This window comes from Camelus bactrianus, chromosome 1, assembly GCF_048773025.1.
Source record: "Camelus bactrianus isolate YW-2024 breed Bactrian camel chromosome 1, ASM4877302v1, whole genome shotgun sequence".
Taxonomy (NCBI): Eukaryota; Metazoa; Chordata; class Mammalia; order Artiodactyla; family Camelidae; genus Camelus; species Camelus bactrianus.
In genome coordinates, this window is record NC_133539.1 from 89693056 (window position 1) to 89706985 (window position 13930).

The 13930-nt window shown below is 44.2% G+C and overlaps 1 protein-coding gene across 8 annotated transcripts in view; it reads right to left on the reverse strand.

Annotated features, from left to right (window-relative positions):
• Window positions 1-266: 266 nt before the first annotated feature.
• SCHIP1 (schwannomin interacting protein 1) overlaps window positions 267-13930 on the reverse strand; it is a 141003-nt gene continuing 127339 nt past the window's right edge. For all 8 annotated transcript variants that reach the window (XM_074368922.1, XM_074368921.1, XM_074368911.1 and 5 more), the window contains 5 exons: window positions 9510-9627; window positions 8239-8436; window positions 7210-7333; window positions 4672-4765; window positions 267-909 (listed from right to left, as the gene is read on the reverse strand). In XM_074368922.1, the coding sequence (XP_074225023.1) occupies window positions 858-909; window positions 4672-4765; window positions 7210-7333; window positions 8239-8436; window positions 9510-9627 (586 nt within the window). In that variant the 3' untranslated portion in view covers window positions 267-857. The remainder of the gene's footprint in view (window positions 910-4671; window positions 4766-7209; window positions 7334-8238; window positions 8437-9509; window positions 9628-13930) is intronic.

The following is a 13930-nucleotide window of genomic DNA, read 5'->3' on the forward strand; positions in this document are numbered from 1 at the left end:
AGTAAACAGCAGGGACAGCGGACTCTGAGCAGAAGCAGAAGTGCTGGCTCTGACGTCTCCCTGGATCACTCCCTCATACACACACACACACACACCCCGTCCACAATCCACAATCTTCCTGGCGATTCGCTGCACTGCTAGTCCCTGGGGCCCTTTGTTTGTTCCCTGGTAAAACCTTCCCAGCGGGGCTTTCGGTCGAGGAGGAGACAGGAGGGAAGCCAGAGAGCCAGCGTGGGGCTTGCTAGTGAGCAAAAAGACGTATCCTATGAAACAAAGTTTTAATTTTTATTTTACATATTTATACATAAAACTCTCAGGGAACCCTCTGGATCCAACAGAATGTTAATAGCACATCTAAAAATGAGCTTCAGGTAGTCAACATTCACAAAATGTTGAAAACTGATTAAAATATACATATTATGGAGAGCTACAACTTCACTACGAGGCAGGCAGGTATTTTTTGACTTGGGTAGCACCGTCATTTTACAGTTCTTTAAAACTACAGTGAAGAATGAAAGCAGTCAATGGTAAAATCCTGCTCCAACTCAAAACCTCTAAACAAATAAAAATAAAGTTAAAACTACCCTCTTTGAGTAACCATGATTTGTGATGGTGTCAGTACTGTACAGTTTTCTTTTCCTAACAATATTTTATTAAAATGCCTGATAGTTAGTGGCACAGTACAAAAATGAAAATAAATTAAGAAGCAAAGGCCAATCACCGGACGTTAAGCTTCAGACATGATCAATGACTAACACTGACATTTGTTTGTTTCTGCGCCACCTTTAGCAACAGCATTTTTACAACCACAGAAGCAAAATAAATTCTAGCTTGTCCTCTGGTTGGATGGCTTCTTTTCACTTTGCCGGCATTTTCTCTGCCATGTGCTTCTGCTGACTCTCGGCGTGTCTGTGAGATTAATAATATGATTATTTAGTGCTAAGAAGAAAGAGCCAAACCAGCAGCTAAAACATCCTCCAAACCAAGGTTCGTTCAGAGTTACTCATAGTGAAATCAAGAGAATCAAGAAAGAGTTACTCAAGTCAAATTGATTCGCCTGCTTTCAATGTTTATATTCTATGTACGATTCCTAGTGAGCCACTGGATTAACCTGAGACATGGATCTGTCACTACCTTTGGGAAGAAACGTGCTGCATTTAAAAATGAAAGAAGAAAAGCAGCTGGGACAGTTTATTCAGCAAATGTCTAGTATGTGCCTGCTCCGCGCCAGGCGCTGCTCGGGGTGCCAGGGACTTGGTGGTGAGCAGACAAGGATGCCTTTGTTCTCGGGGAGTCTATATTCCAATGGAAAGAGACAAGAAAGGAACAAACCGCAAAACCAGGAAATGGGAGGTAGAAAATGGGTGCTAAGCAACAATCAAAAAAAGGTGTTGTGACAGAAAGCAACTAGTGACTACTTGAAACACAGGCGCACAGACACAAATCTAAGTATTAACCAGGCTCCTGTTAATAATCCGATTTCAGTCTCACAGAGGCTAATGTCTTCCTAACAAATGATAGCCCTTTGTGGATGTAAAGATTTTCCATGTTGGCATCCCCCTCCCTCTCCTCCCCTCCATCAGTCCTAACGGCATGATTGGCAGGGAGGGCAGGGGCAGGGCGGTGAAGTCTTCTCACCCTTCAGGCTCAATAATGGCCTGTGAGCCCAACTTTGGGCCAACACAGCAGCTGGCCAGTGCAGACGGGGTGGGAGGCAAGACCAAGCTGCTTACATCACTTGAATGAGCACTAATTAAACGTCTCCCCAGAGAGTGGTAGGGTCTGAAGGCTGCAAAAAGACAAACGTTTTGAAGGAGGATCTTAGGGAAATTATAAATTGGGCAAGAGAAGAGCATCTAAGAGTGTGGTTTCCAGTTGTCATCAAAGATTCAGGGGCAGTTTTTGCGTGCTGCCTAGGCTACGTCAGTGACGTCAAGTTTAACTCATTGGTATTATGCATCTATGGTACAGGGAAGACAAACCACAAACTTTCAGAAATAAGGAAGCGGCAGCAGTGTCCTTGCCACACACAGCAGCCCACAAATAACTGGTGATGTTCATTTAACAATAAAAGGTCTCAGGAAAAAGATATCAACAGCACTCTATGCCTAAAAAACTATGCCTTTCAGCAGACCAGCTCTTTTTTGTGTGCAAAGAGTTGATCATTTTCATAAAGTAGCTCATGGGCCTCACTTAAATTCAGCTCAAGAAATATTTTGATGCCCAGCAGCTAAGATTCCACTGTAGCTAATTAAATTATAGCTCTTACAGCAGCCTTGGCTTTAAAATCTCTGTGTGTGTGCGCGCATGCACAAACAGCACGGGATTTTCTGAGCGAGACGGAAAGAACAGACAGGAAATAGCTTCAGAAAATACTGGTGTGTTATCTTGAGACATACATACAAGGGTGAATTTCATTAAAATTTTAAACAAAGGAGGGGAAGAGTTTCACCCCATAAAACTAAAAGGTTCTCATCAACTATTTATATGATAGTCTTTATTAGGATTTATTTCACTCAAACCCCACAGACTTCTTTTTATCAACAATCGATATTAAGGACCTACCATGCACCTGGCAGGCTCTGTCTTAGGCTCTGGGGACACAACAATGACTGGAAATGGCAGCATCTCTGCTTTCAGGGGGTTTACAGTCAGGCAGGGAGAGACAGCAGGCAAAAATAACACAATATGATGAGGCTCCACTTGGAGGGATGCTATGTTGTCAGGAGCACAGAGAAGGGACCTACCCTAGTGGTCCTCAAATTAGGCCGTGCACTGGAATCATCTGAGGAGCTTAAAGAACTCCTAATACACAGGCTACTCCACAGAACGATTGAATCAGAATCTCTAGGAGTGAGACCCAGGCATTAGCATTTTATGAAACATCCCAGGTGGTTTAAATGTGCAGCCAAAACTGAGAACTGCAGAGCTGAACTGCCACCTGGAGTGGCAGGAGCTAGACAGGTAAAGGGAACAGGTGAACAGGCTTCCCGCCAGTCGGGGGAAAACTCAGGGCCCCTTTAGGGACGTTTAAGTATCCTTAGAATGCTCCATGGGCAAAATTATACTTCTGCAGCCAAGAATGGACGTAGAAACTCCCCAGCTGCTCCAATTTAAAGGGTTCCTCCAACACCTTTAAATTAGTGACTTCTTTTCTCTGAACCCCACGGTTCTGCCTGCCCTGTCTCCCATAATCACATCATCTGAAGGTATAAACAAAATACACTGTGAATCTAAATAATAACAAGACACTTTGAGAGAAGGGAGGACCCTCTGAATGTTGTCTTTGCAAGGAGGATGGCCAACGCTGCCTAGAGAGGCAGAGAAACAGTCTCTGCTATCATAGGCAAGTCACAGTGTTTACAATAGAGTTGACATATTTTTCAGAAGAAGCAGGTGCTGGTTGTATATTTCACCACGAATTTCCCATAATCTTAACCCCTATATGCAAATTTCTAACCCAATAAAAAGGGATGCGTCTTGTAGTTGTTGGTGCAGTGCCTGAATACACCTGTAAGGGCAACAGTATTATCTGAGTGTTACTGTGATATCTCACATGCAGGCAAATATACTAAGAAGTTAGGAGAAGACCTTCAAGGTTTTTGGCTTTTTTTTTAGGGGCAAGGCAATATAATATCCAAAGCATATGAAACAGAGTGCTGCCCATAGATCTTTAAAACCAGCCTAAACATAGTTCTGCAGTATCTATTTTGCTACTATAACTATTTCTGTAACATTGCATTTAGAAAACCATTTTACCCAGTGTTACGCACTGTGAAGAGGTCCCTGCCATGGGTGCTGAGAGCATTTTTCACTACATATGTTTTCAAGCTTCTCTTGGATGGTCTGGATCATGTGGTTAATTCCTTATGTTATTGTGACAAGCAGTGTTCTTTCTTTCATTGGGAGCCTTCAACTCTCTGAATACCATTTCTGGGATTAACAGGAATTGTTGCCTAAGGTTTAAAGACTTCCCATAAACTTTCTCAGAACAGGTAACGTAGTAAATCTGAGAACAGGGATGCTCACAGTATTTCATATACTTTATATACTTGGCTTTTCCACAAGGAAAACTACAAAGAAATGCAAGATCTTGATCAGCATTAGCCAAATTTCCTTATCCTCTAGGGAAGAAAGCATTCTTTACCTCTTTAGAGAGAGGCACTTGGAGCCAGTCCCAGCTAGAAACGCACATCTTGGCGTTTCCCCATAGTGAGAGCAATCTGGTGGCACTGGTGCTGGGGAAAGATGCCAGTGTCCCTGCCTTCTGGGCATGGCAGATGTGATCAAGAGTCAGGTCACATAACAGCAAGGGCCACTTGGTGGCACCCACCACGTGCTGGAATCATGCCAGCATGGGATGGCTTAGGGCCGACTCCCCAGGGGATAGTCCGTCAGGATAAAGTCTTCCCAGGCCAGAATTGCTGACCTGATTTAGGTGGGGGTGTATGACGTTCTAAGGCACTGACCATCCATCACAAGCAATGCATTTGGATAGGAGCAGCTTTGGCTGCTTCCCTTCCATCTAACCAGCTGACACCAGCAGAGATTAGGCGAATTACTTATGGAAGAAGGGAAGAAGTTCTCTAGAGCTCACTCTTGCCTTAATTCTTAAACTTCAGACCATCCCAGGCTTCTTTCCTTCTTTGGAAAGGGTGAGGCACCACTGACCTGGTCAAGTCTTCGATGTCTACCAGCATGGCGTCCTGCTCCGTGTGCAGCTCATCTCGGATGAGAAGCAGCTGGACCAATTCTTCATTCAAGCCTGGGGCAAAGAAAAGAGAGCATGTAGAAATAGACACAACTGCATCTAAGTCAGGATGTATAGCTACTTATGGACCATTCTATATGTACCATAGATACACCCATATATACAAACAGCTAAACATAGCAGGAAGGCATTTTTGCTAAAATTCAGAGTTCCTACATTAGCTTCTCACAAGCCCAGGAGAAGTCACCAGTTTGAGAACATGACTAGTTGGCATAATTACAGAAGTACTGGAAGAAAAGGAGGATGAAGTATCTCCAATTACATTCACATTATAAAGTGGGAAAAGAAATTGTTAGCTGTTAGGAAAATAGCTTGTTAGAAGAAGCGGGATTTTGTTTTGAAGAAATGTGAACCAAGAAGGCTAGGGCATGTTAAGTGTTCCATCGTTCATCTTCCGGATGCTCCTCCCACACCGAGGGCTGCAGGGCACCCCTGCCCCGCTGAGACAGCGCCTCACCAGGCGCCCAGCAGGGGCGGAAGGCACCTCAGGGATTCTCAAAGGCTTCCTGGAGCTGAGGGAAGGCGCAGCCTGTTCTAAGAAACGGTAATATCTGAAGATATTGGAGAGCCAGATGTGTAAGACCTGAAGAAATAACCCCTGAGATCTCGGACAGTGGGTACCAAGGAAGTTACTCCCTAGGACTGACACTGGCAATAAAATAGATGGAAACATTTCTAGTCTTTCTGAAATCAGTGTACTAGGTTAATCTGGGCCCTATCCTTGAAAAATATGAACAAACCAAGGGTTCTCTTGCTTTTTCCCCTCAGAAGGGCTGAGAATGAAAGCTTCTAGGTTTGGACACATGGACACATGGAGGGTAACATTCATTTAGCAAGAGCTCTGGGCCCAGAAACAAAAGAAAGGAAGGAAGCATTCAGCGAGGTCCTCCTTGGAAATGCTTTCAGAGATCCTGACCTCAAATAATGCATTTATTTGCCTGTAGTTCAGACTAGTTTTCAATTTTAAAAAAGGAGAAAAAAAAATCAAAGAGGTCTAAAATTTCACCTACCCCTGAAAAGGACTAGATGGCAATGTTATTATCTAAAAGTCTAAGGAAGATATTTCAGTGGTAAAATATCAGAAAGCCTTTTAAGTCCTTGAAAGCATAACACTCCTAGTAATTTATTCTCAACTCAAATTAAAATGTAGTAGAATTTTAAAAAACCCTGTGAATCTACAGTTTCTTAATTAAAATGTTAAATCCTTTCTCTTGACTTTAAAACTATACTGAATGTATTAAGTTGCCACTGAATGCATCCAATTTTATTTTTTTTCGAGTGGGTTCTTAGGGTAGCTTTTTAGTCTGGCACCCAGTACAGCGCCTGCATAGTGTATGAGAATGTTTTTCCCATATGAAGTTTTAAATGTTTCATTATGGAAATTTTCAAAATGATACAAAAGTAAAGAGAATTGTTCAATGAACCCCCTGCCCCATGCATCAAGCAGCTTCCACAATTACCAACTCATGGCCAGTCTTGACTCATTTGTCGCTCCTTCTCTTACAGGATTTTTAAAGCAAATTCCAGGCATCATATAACTTTATCTGTAAATGGTTCCGTATGTATCTCTAAAGACAGGGCTCTTTTAAAAAACTTACCATAACCGTAATACCTCGGTCATAGGTGAGTAAGTAAATCTTTAATAAAACATTCAGTCAGTGGTCAAATTTCCCCACTTGGCTCCTAAATGCTTTTTTGTAGTTGGTTTGCATTTGGTTGGCATGTCTCTTAGGTGGTTTCAATCTATAAGCCATGGGCTGTATGGACTCATGTTTCTGGAGGCTAGAGGGCTCATGAGTTCAGCTGGACTAATCACTCTGCCTGACTGAGCATGCTCTCTCCTTCACTGGCCCAGCACCTGCCCTTCTCTGCACAACCCAGCACTTTGAGTGAGTACTATTCACTCACCGCCCCCAACTTCCAGTAGAAGTCCTTCTTATTCTGGGGGGAAAGGCCCAGTCTTTCTCACTCTATAATTTACACATATTGGTCACACATGCTTTCACCACCTGGAGTCCCATGACATAAGTCAAATTTGATTTGATGACTCAGAATGAACATATATACAAGTCAAGTCAAGAGTCTAACTCTCCAATAAGTGACTTGTAAGTACTAAATCACTTCTATAAACAGGTAATTCGAGCTAAATATATGCCAGGCACTCTGCTAGGAGCTAGGGATTTCATATTAATAAAAAGGACCCCTAAGCTGTGGAACCTTGAAAAATTCTTCAAGTTTCTCAACACTTTACAGTAAAAACAGAAACATAATCAAAAGGAGAGCCTCGTGATTCTCTTCCTTTTCTTGCAAGGATGCAGGAAGACCCCAATGAATGGACCCCAGTGAGGACCCCAAGAAACTGAATCAAGGAAGCAGTACTATCCATCCCGACATATTTTACACTTGATATCCCATTTTCCAGCACCTCTTACACTTACTTTCTATCTGGGAATGGAGATCATTGACTATGACTTGTAGCTGCCCGATAGTCATGTCTCTCAGGTCAGTGGGCTTTAAACTTCTTTTCATCAAACATTCACTTATATGAGGCATGTGTGGCAGCTGAAGATACAAAGGGAAGAAATGGAGGCGTGAACAGAGCAGCAAGCGCACTGAACATACGACCCAGCTTTCTCCTAAAAGTCCCACCTTCATTCACCCACTTCAGTTCGGGTTTCTGGCTTAAAAGCTTTCCCAGTCTGACTTTTCCAATGTGAGGCCCTCCCTACACATTGTCTAAGATGCTCTCGGCATCAAAATGGGACACGACTCAAATCAAAAGCTTCTGGACTGCTCTTTAACACAGGCCGTGACAACTGAGAGTCTGTTATGATATCAACATATGAATTCCCAGGGAGCGTAAGTAATATCAATCACACGGACAAAATCAGTAATATCAGCAAGTTACTAGTTAATACCAGGCTGCAGGCACTGTGCTAAGTGCTCTGAACACTTTTCCCACTGAATTCTCACAATTGTGCTCTGACACAGGTGTTATTCCCATTTTATAGGTGAGAAAACTGAGATGTGCCCAGAGCCCCACAGCAGGTCAATGGCAGAGCCAGACTTAGGCTCCAAAGCCCAGGGCTCTTACCCACTCTGCCATATTGTCTTCATTGAAAAGTGGGAACAAGAGCTAAAGCAATAGTGAGTTTGCCACAGCAACGAGCTCTGAAACTGAGGTTGCTCTGAAGGAATTAAAACACTCCCATGATGGGTAACATTGCTCCTAAGACACACAGCAGGCAGGAATCAAGAGCAAAGTTTACTTTTGTGAAATCTGTTGCATATGTATCCTCCAGCCATACAGACGGAAGGAAAAATAAACAGATATTTCTCAATGACAGTACGTTTTACACACTGCCTTGCAGAAACCCAAGTTTGCATAACTCCGGGAAAGGACTAAGACAGAGCCAACCACTTGGAGTCACCAAACCCTGGCTTGCGTTAAGGCATTCGCTGCTTACGAGATCAGCGACCGGAGACTTTTTCCTGTTCTGTTTTTCCACTTCTACTTGCATTTTGGCCATTGGTTTGGCCATGGCAAGGGCCATTTTGGCTTCAGCTTGCAATTTCTTTTGCCTTGTGAGGAAATCCATGTCATCCAGGGACTCGGATTCTTCTTCAGTAGTGTCTCTATCGGAATAGGAAGAACTCTGTTTGCTCTGCGAAGGGAAAAAGAACAGCCCTGAGCTTTCCGTGCCAGGTGCCATCTTTGGGGATGGGCTACGGCGTTCCCTGAACCCTCTCTCAGAGCGGCCAAGGGCCCCCTCCATCAGCGCGACTCAGGTCTCAATTTGATCTGTAGCAGTTTCAAGTAACATTTGAAAAGAGAGTTTCTTCCCTCAGTGTCAAAAATTGACTCTGATTTTAGCATAAAGAATAGCATAACTAATCATAGGGAGACTCTGCTTATGAAAACCTTGAGACATTTCTTTGATTCTTACTCCAAAACTTTCCTGAAGTGAACAGACACAGTAAAATATTTAACCCAGAGCAAAGGTGATGGGTTGCTTCCTGGAGCGGGCAGGATCTGAGATGTCCAGTGAAGTTCTGATGTGGCATTGCACACAGTGACCCACATGGTTTCCTGCGAGTTGGTCTCTGATAAGAAAGGTAGACAGACCTCACAGAAAGGAAAGAATTTCAGCCATCGGCACCTGGGGTCACTGAACTCTCTTCTGTAATATGTGTGCAAGGAACAAGGAGGCATTGCTCAATATATACTACCTTGCTGGTTTCTCTGAGCAACATCTCTGTGTGCTAGCCTTCCCACCCCTGTCCCGACCCCATCCCCTACCTTTTAAAATGTGTCCTGCTGCTAGTCTGTGCTCATGTTTCTTTCTCTTTTTTAATGGAGGTACTGGGGGTTGAACCCAGGACCTCACATATTTTAAGCATACACTCTATCATATCCCCAACCACCCTGTGCTGATTATTTCTAAGCCCAATGGGGAACGATTAACGTACAGCATATTTTCCTTTACAATTTTTAGGGCCTATGTGATTTCTTTTATAGTTTAACATGAAAGTAGCTGCTAACTTTATCAGAGCTTATTACCTTTCTGGGATCACCATTTTGATTTTTCAGTCACTGCCAGGTTTTAGGAGTGTGTCACGTCAAGAAACGTCACGAGACGTTTCTTTTTTAACCTCTCCAGTGTTTGTTCCTGACTAACCACAGAAGAGACGACGCTGAATGACCAGGAAGGTCCTGAGTGACGGCTCTGGGACTCACCATGGGAGACAACGGGGTGTCCAGGCTGGTTTCGGTCTTGCTGTCGTCAGCATCGCTGTCCTTATCGCTGCCGCTGTCGTTGACGAAGCATATCTGCAGGTTCATCCCACTCTGCAGGCTGGGCAGAAGCAGACAGGACACTCATTCCACTCGGCTGTCTGTTATCTGGCAGCATCCAAAAGAGCTGTCTGGCTTTGCTAACAGAGAGTCATTTAATGAGCCCTTCACATGGAGAAGGGAGTGACCAATATTACCCCCAACTCAGAAACGGTCACTTCTACTAGAGGATAAGAAAGATAATTTGATAAGTTGATAAATGATAAAGTTATAACCTTTACTCATATTGTATTAGTTTTTTTCACACACAAATTCATGTTGGGTGAAAAACAGTTTAAGGTCACATGATAGCATCCAGCATAACACCAAATCCACAGCTGGTGCATAATAAAAATGTGTTGAGACACTGAGTTTACATTTCTGTCGAGGAAGATGAATGGGTCCTCAGCCAAATAAGGCTGCCTGGTGTCATCCAGTGTCCTGTCCCATGGGGACAACCCAAAGATGCTCATTAGAGCTGGCATGCTTTGGCCATAGCTCTCCGGCGAAAGGCTCCTCCTCCCCACTACCCCCACAGAATAGGGTTGTCTGAAGGAAAATTTTATTTAAGGCAGTTGCTGAAAGCCAACTGAAAGGGCTCATTTACGTCATTAAGAAAAAAACACACTGGAGGTTCACTCAAGAGAAACTTAAGAAAACCCCCCACCCAGGCAGGAAGGCACAGTGTTGGAACATAGCAAGGTTCCACAGCTGCCTCGCGCACAGAGCCTCAGAGGCAGAGACGTCTTGGGAGCTCATTATGCTTGTGGAGAATCTGGGAAGCTCCCAGAGGGATGTTGTTGGAAATGTGGTCACAAAGGGCCACCTGGCTGTGTATCTTCTATACACGTAGCCAGGCTGTGGATCCAACTCTGTGTCCTCACCTTCGTTTGAAGTCGAACCCATTTTATTACTGTTTGACAACAAAGGGTTTTTCAAGAAGTCCTTTTCTTAGCATCCCTAGTAGCCGCAGTCATGCATGACCTTAGAGAGAGAAAAGCCCAAGGAGGCTTCTAAGCAGCAAGGGATCATAAGGAGGCTTGTGCCATCCAGGTTTATGGCAGCGGACGCTGAATCTGCCCTGGTGTTATCACTGTCACAGCGAGAAAGGCAAAAAGCAACTCCTCTGATAGTTGACATTTGCGTTGGCTTTCTTTTTTTTTTTTTTTTTTTTAATTCCACTGGGTTGGGATGCTCTGTAGAAGATATCACATGACTCATTTAAAGCACTTCTTTGATGAAAAACAATACAGAACCCAGGAAAAGCAAATGTACTGATTTAACACAGGCACCATCATTGTTACGTGTTTGTACTGCCATCTATTGTTAACTTCTATAATTACTGCTAGTCCCAGCTTACCTCCCCAGGAAGGAAATGCAGCCTTTCCCTCAGCAGGTCCAGTTCCATTTCCTCCCTGCCCTCCTGAGCAGCCGAGGGGACCCAGGTCCAGGGCTGGGCGCAGAAGCCAACAGGTTCTGCTGTGATCAGCTTAGGGTGCCTGGAGTCAGTGGGACTTAAGTTTTGAATCCTCACTTCTTTCCCTAGGCACATTGCTTTATGACCCTCAGTTTCCTCATCTGTAAAATTGGGTGAATAACGCAGTGTTTTGTAGGGAGAATGAAAAGAGCTCAGAGCTGGGCACAGGGCAGGTGGTCCGTACAAGTTTATTATTCCTGCCTCTCTACTTCCTGAAAGCCCAGAGGAACTCAGAAGTTTAGAGGTCATATGACTTTGTAAAGGGCTCTCTGAGGTCACCTACTTGAATACCTGGCCTGGTCACAGCAATCCCTGATGCCCAGCTGACTTGCTGAGAGCAGCCTCGAGCTGACTTTAACTGTTAGGCAGCTTGGACTTTTACTGAGCTGGAATTTGTCTCCTTTTAACTTTCTGCCATTGGAATATTTTTCCCCCTGGGAGAAATCTAGTATGTTTGGGTTACCCTTTGATCCCATATAAATTAAGTTTTAAAATTTATTATCCATAGTTGATAAAAAAAAAGAACCCCAATTAACCCATTTTTAACAATAAAACTCAAGACCCATAGATGGAAGATAGTGGGAAATAAAAGTGCAAATTAAAGCCAGCCAGATTTTAAAGTCGTATTTTAAAATAAAAAAAGACATGTTAAATTAAACCTAATTTTAATCTAGGATTGTGTAGCATTTCCTATTTATTGAACAGCTAAAGTCTTGCAAAGAAGTCTCTGGCCACTATATACACAGATCATAAAGACATAAAATAACCCACGATGCCACTGCAAAATAAGGTTTAAAACATCTAAAGCTATATATTTTCATTCTAAGAAAGTCTGATCATAAATTCTGTTGTTCTGCCCTCAAACTGACCTTTGTGCTAAGGATCAACTCAGACCTAAATCAACCATCCCACACAGCATTTCTAAGTCAAGAAAGGAAAAGGAAAAAAAAAAAAGGGAAGGATTTAGTAGTCGGAGTGAAATGAAAAAAAGCCTCAGGTAGAAACTCAGAAAGTCGCCTTAGTAACACATTATCACCGTGGGAAACTGAGCAGAGCTTCTTACAGGGTGAGACTTCTAATTCCTCATGGCGGTAATCACCAAGAATGTTACTCTCAGGAAAAGGAAATTATATGACATAACAGTTAATAGTTCAGCGGGGATTTTAGTAAAGACATCTTAAAACGGACTCAGGTTTCAAGAAGGATTTGTTTGCCTTTAGCCTTTAAGCGGGTTTTAAGATGAAGGTGGCTTTGGGGAAACCCAACCACAGCTCCCAAGCAGAGGCCTGGCTTTGGGGTGAGTGGGGCCACCTGGAGCGGCTGAAAGCCTCTGAGCCACAGGGTCCAGGAATGATAACCCCTGTTCCAGGCCCCCTCCCACCCTGGGGAGGCCTGGCTGTTCTGAGGTTGTCACTCCAGCCACCTGGAGTCCCGGCCTCCTTCCCTCTCACTGCAGTGCCTCCAGCCTCACTTGCAACCAGGCTACACAGTCTGGCAGAATCCAAGCTGCTGGGGAGCGGGGTGGGTGGGTGGGGGGTGGTGGCTAATTGACCTGGAATCTCTCAGGCACCGTCTGAGGTGAAAACAAAACACAAAACACAAAACACAATCCTCTTCTTGTTAATTACTGATATGATTTAAGGTAACCAATTCCAGGTTACTGGATGTTTTGAGTGGCATTTGGCAGAGTGCTATATCAAAAAGGCTGCCTAACGTCTGCCTTGCCTGTGGATTTTATTTCTGGAAGGTCTGCACCCTGGTTACCCCAGAAACCTCTGCTCCTCAGGCCATGAAAAATCACACTGCTGCCCAGAGTTACTGCCAAGGAGCCCGTGGGTCTGGAGAGGGGTGTTCTGGATGGCGAATGCTCAGAAACATGAAAAGATAAAAGACTGTGTCCTGGATGTCTCAGTGTGAGTGGAAGTGGCTTTCTGAGTGACAGTGCCTGCTGGCCAGGAGCGGGAAGGCATTTAGTCAAGAGGCTGTTCAGAACCGACGTCCGCTTGGCATTTACAATGAGGAAAACTTACTTTGAAAATACTTGTGCTGAGTTCCAACTACCATTCCTGGAGATATTATTAAAATATGCACGGAATTGAGACTGGGAGATGGGAAGATTTTAACTACTAAGAGGATATATCAAAAACCTATCTGCATGGTAATATGATTTGGTATCAAGATAACACTTTTTTCAAAATACAGGGACAAGACCAGTTTCCTCCCTGAGACCAGTGATGTGATGGTCTTTAAGTCTGCTGGGACTTCTCGTGGGGCAGCAGCACTGTGAATCTGGCCTTTGTCCTCAGCCTTGGGTTTCAGTGACTGGGAGGGCCCTGGTCTGATGGCCAGCTCCGAACCCCAGAACTGTCTGGGGTTTTTTGATTTTAGAAACAGGAGTCTCCCAGCACCAGCTCAGACCACAAGTATCCACACAGGCATGGTTAAGGTTCTTCGGTTTTATCCCCTGCACCGCCTTTATTTAACTTCACTTGAACGGTTGCATTGATTTTGAGTTTAAAAGTGCATTCACAACATCCTCTCCTTGGGCTGTACGACCACCAGTGGATTATGGGCAAGGCAGTGGCTACTCAGCGAAATCAGATAACCTGCCCCAGATCTGTGACAGCCTGATTGTAAAAATGGCCCCAGTTCTTCCCCTGCATCTGGTCCCTCTGTAATATGACCGCGGCTTCTTCCATCGAGAGGTGGAGCCTATTTCCCTACCCCTGGGCTGGCCTCCTGACTTGCCTTGGCCAACAGAATGCAGAGGAAGTGACCGAGTCCAGTTCCGAGTTTCCCCGCAGGGAAGCCTGCCGCTGCCCACAGAAAAGTCCAGCTCAGCCTGCTG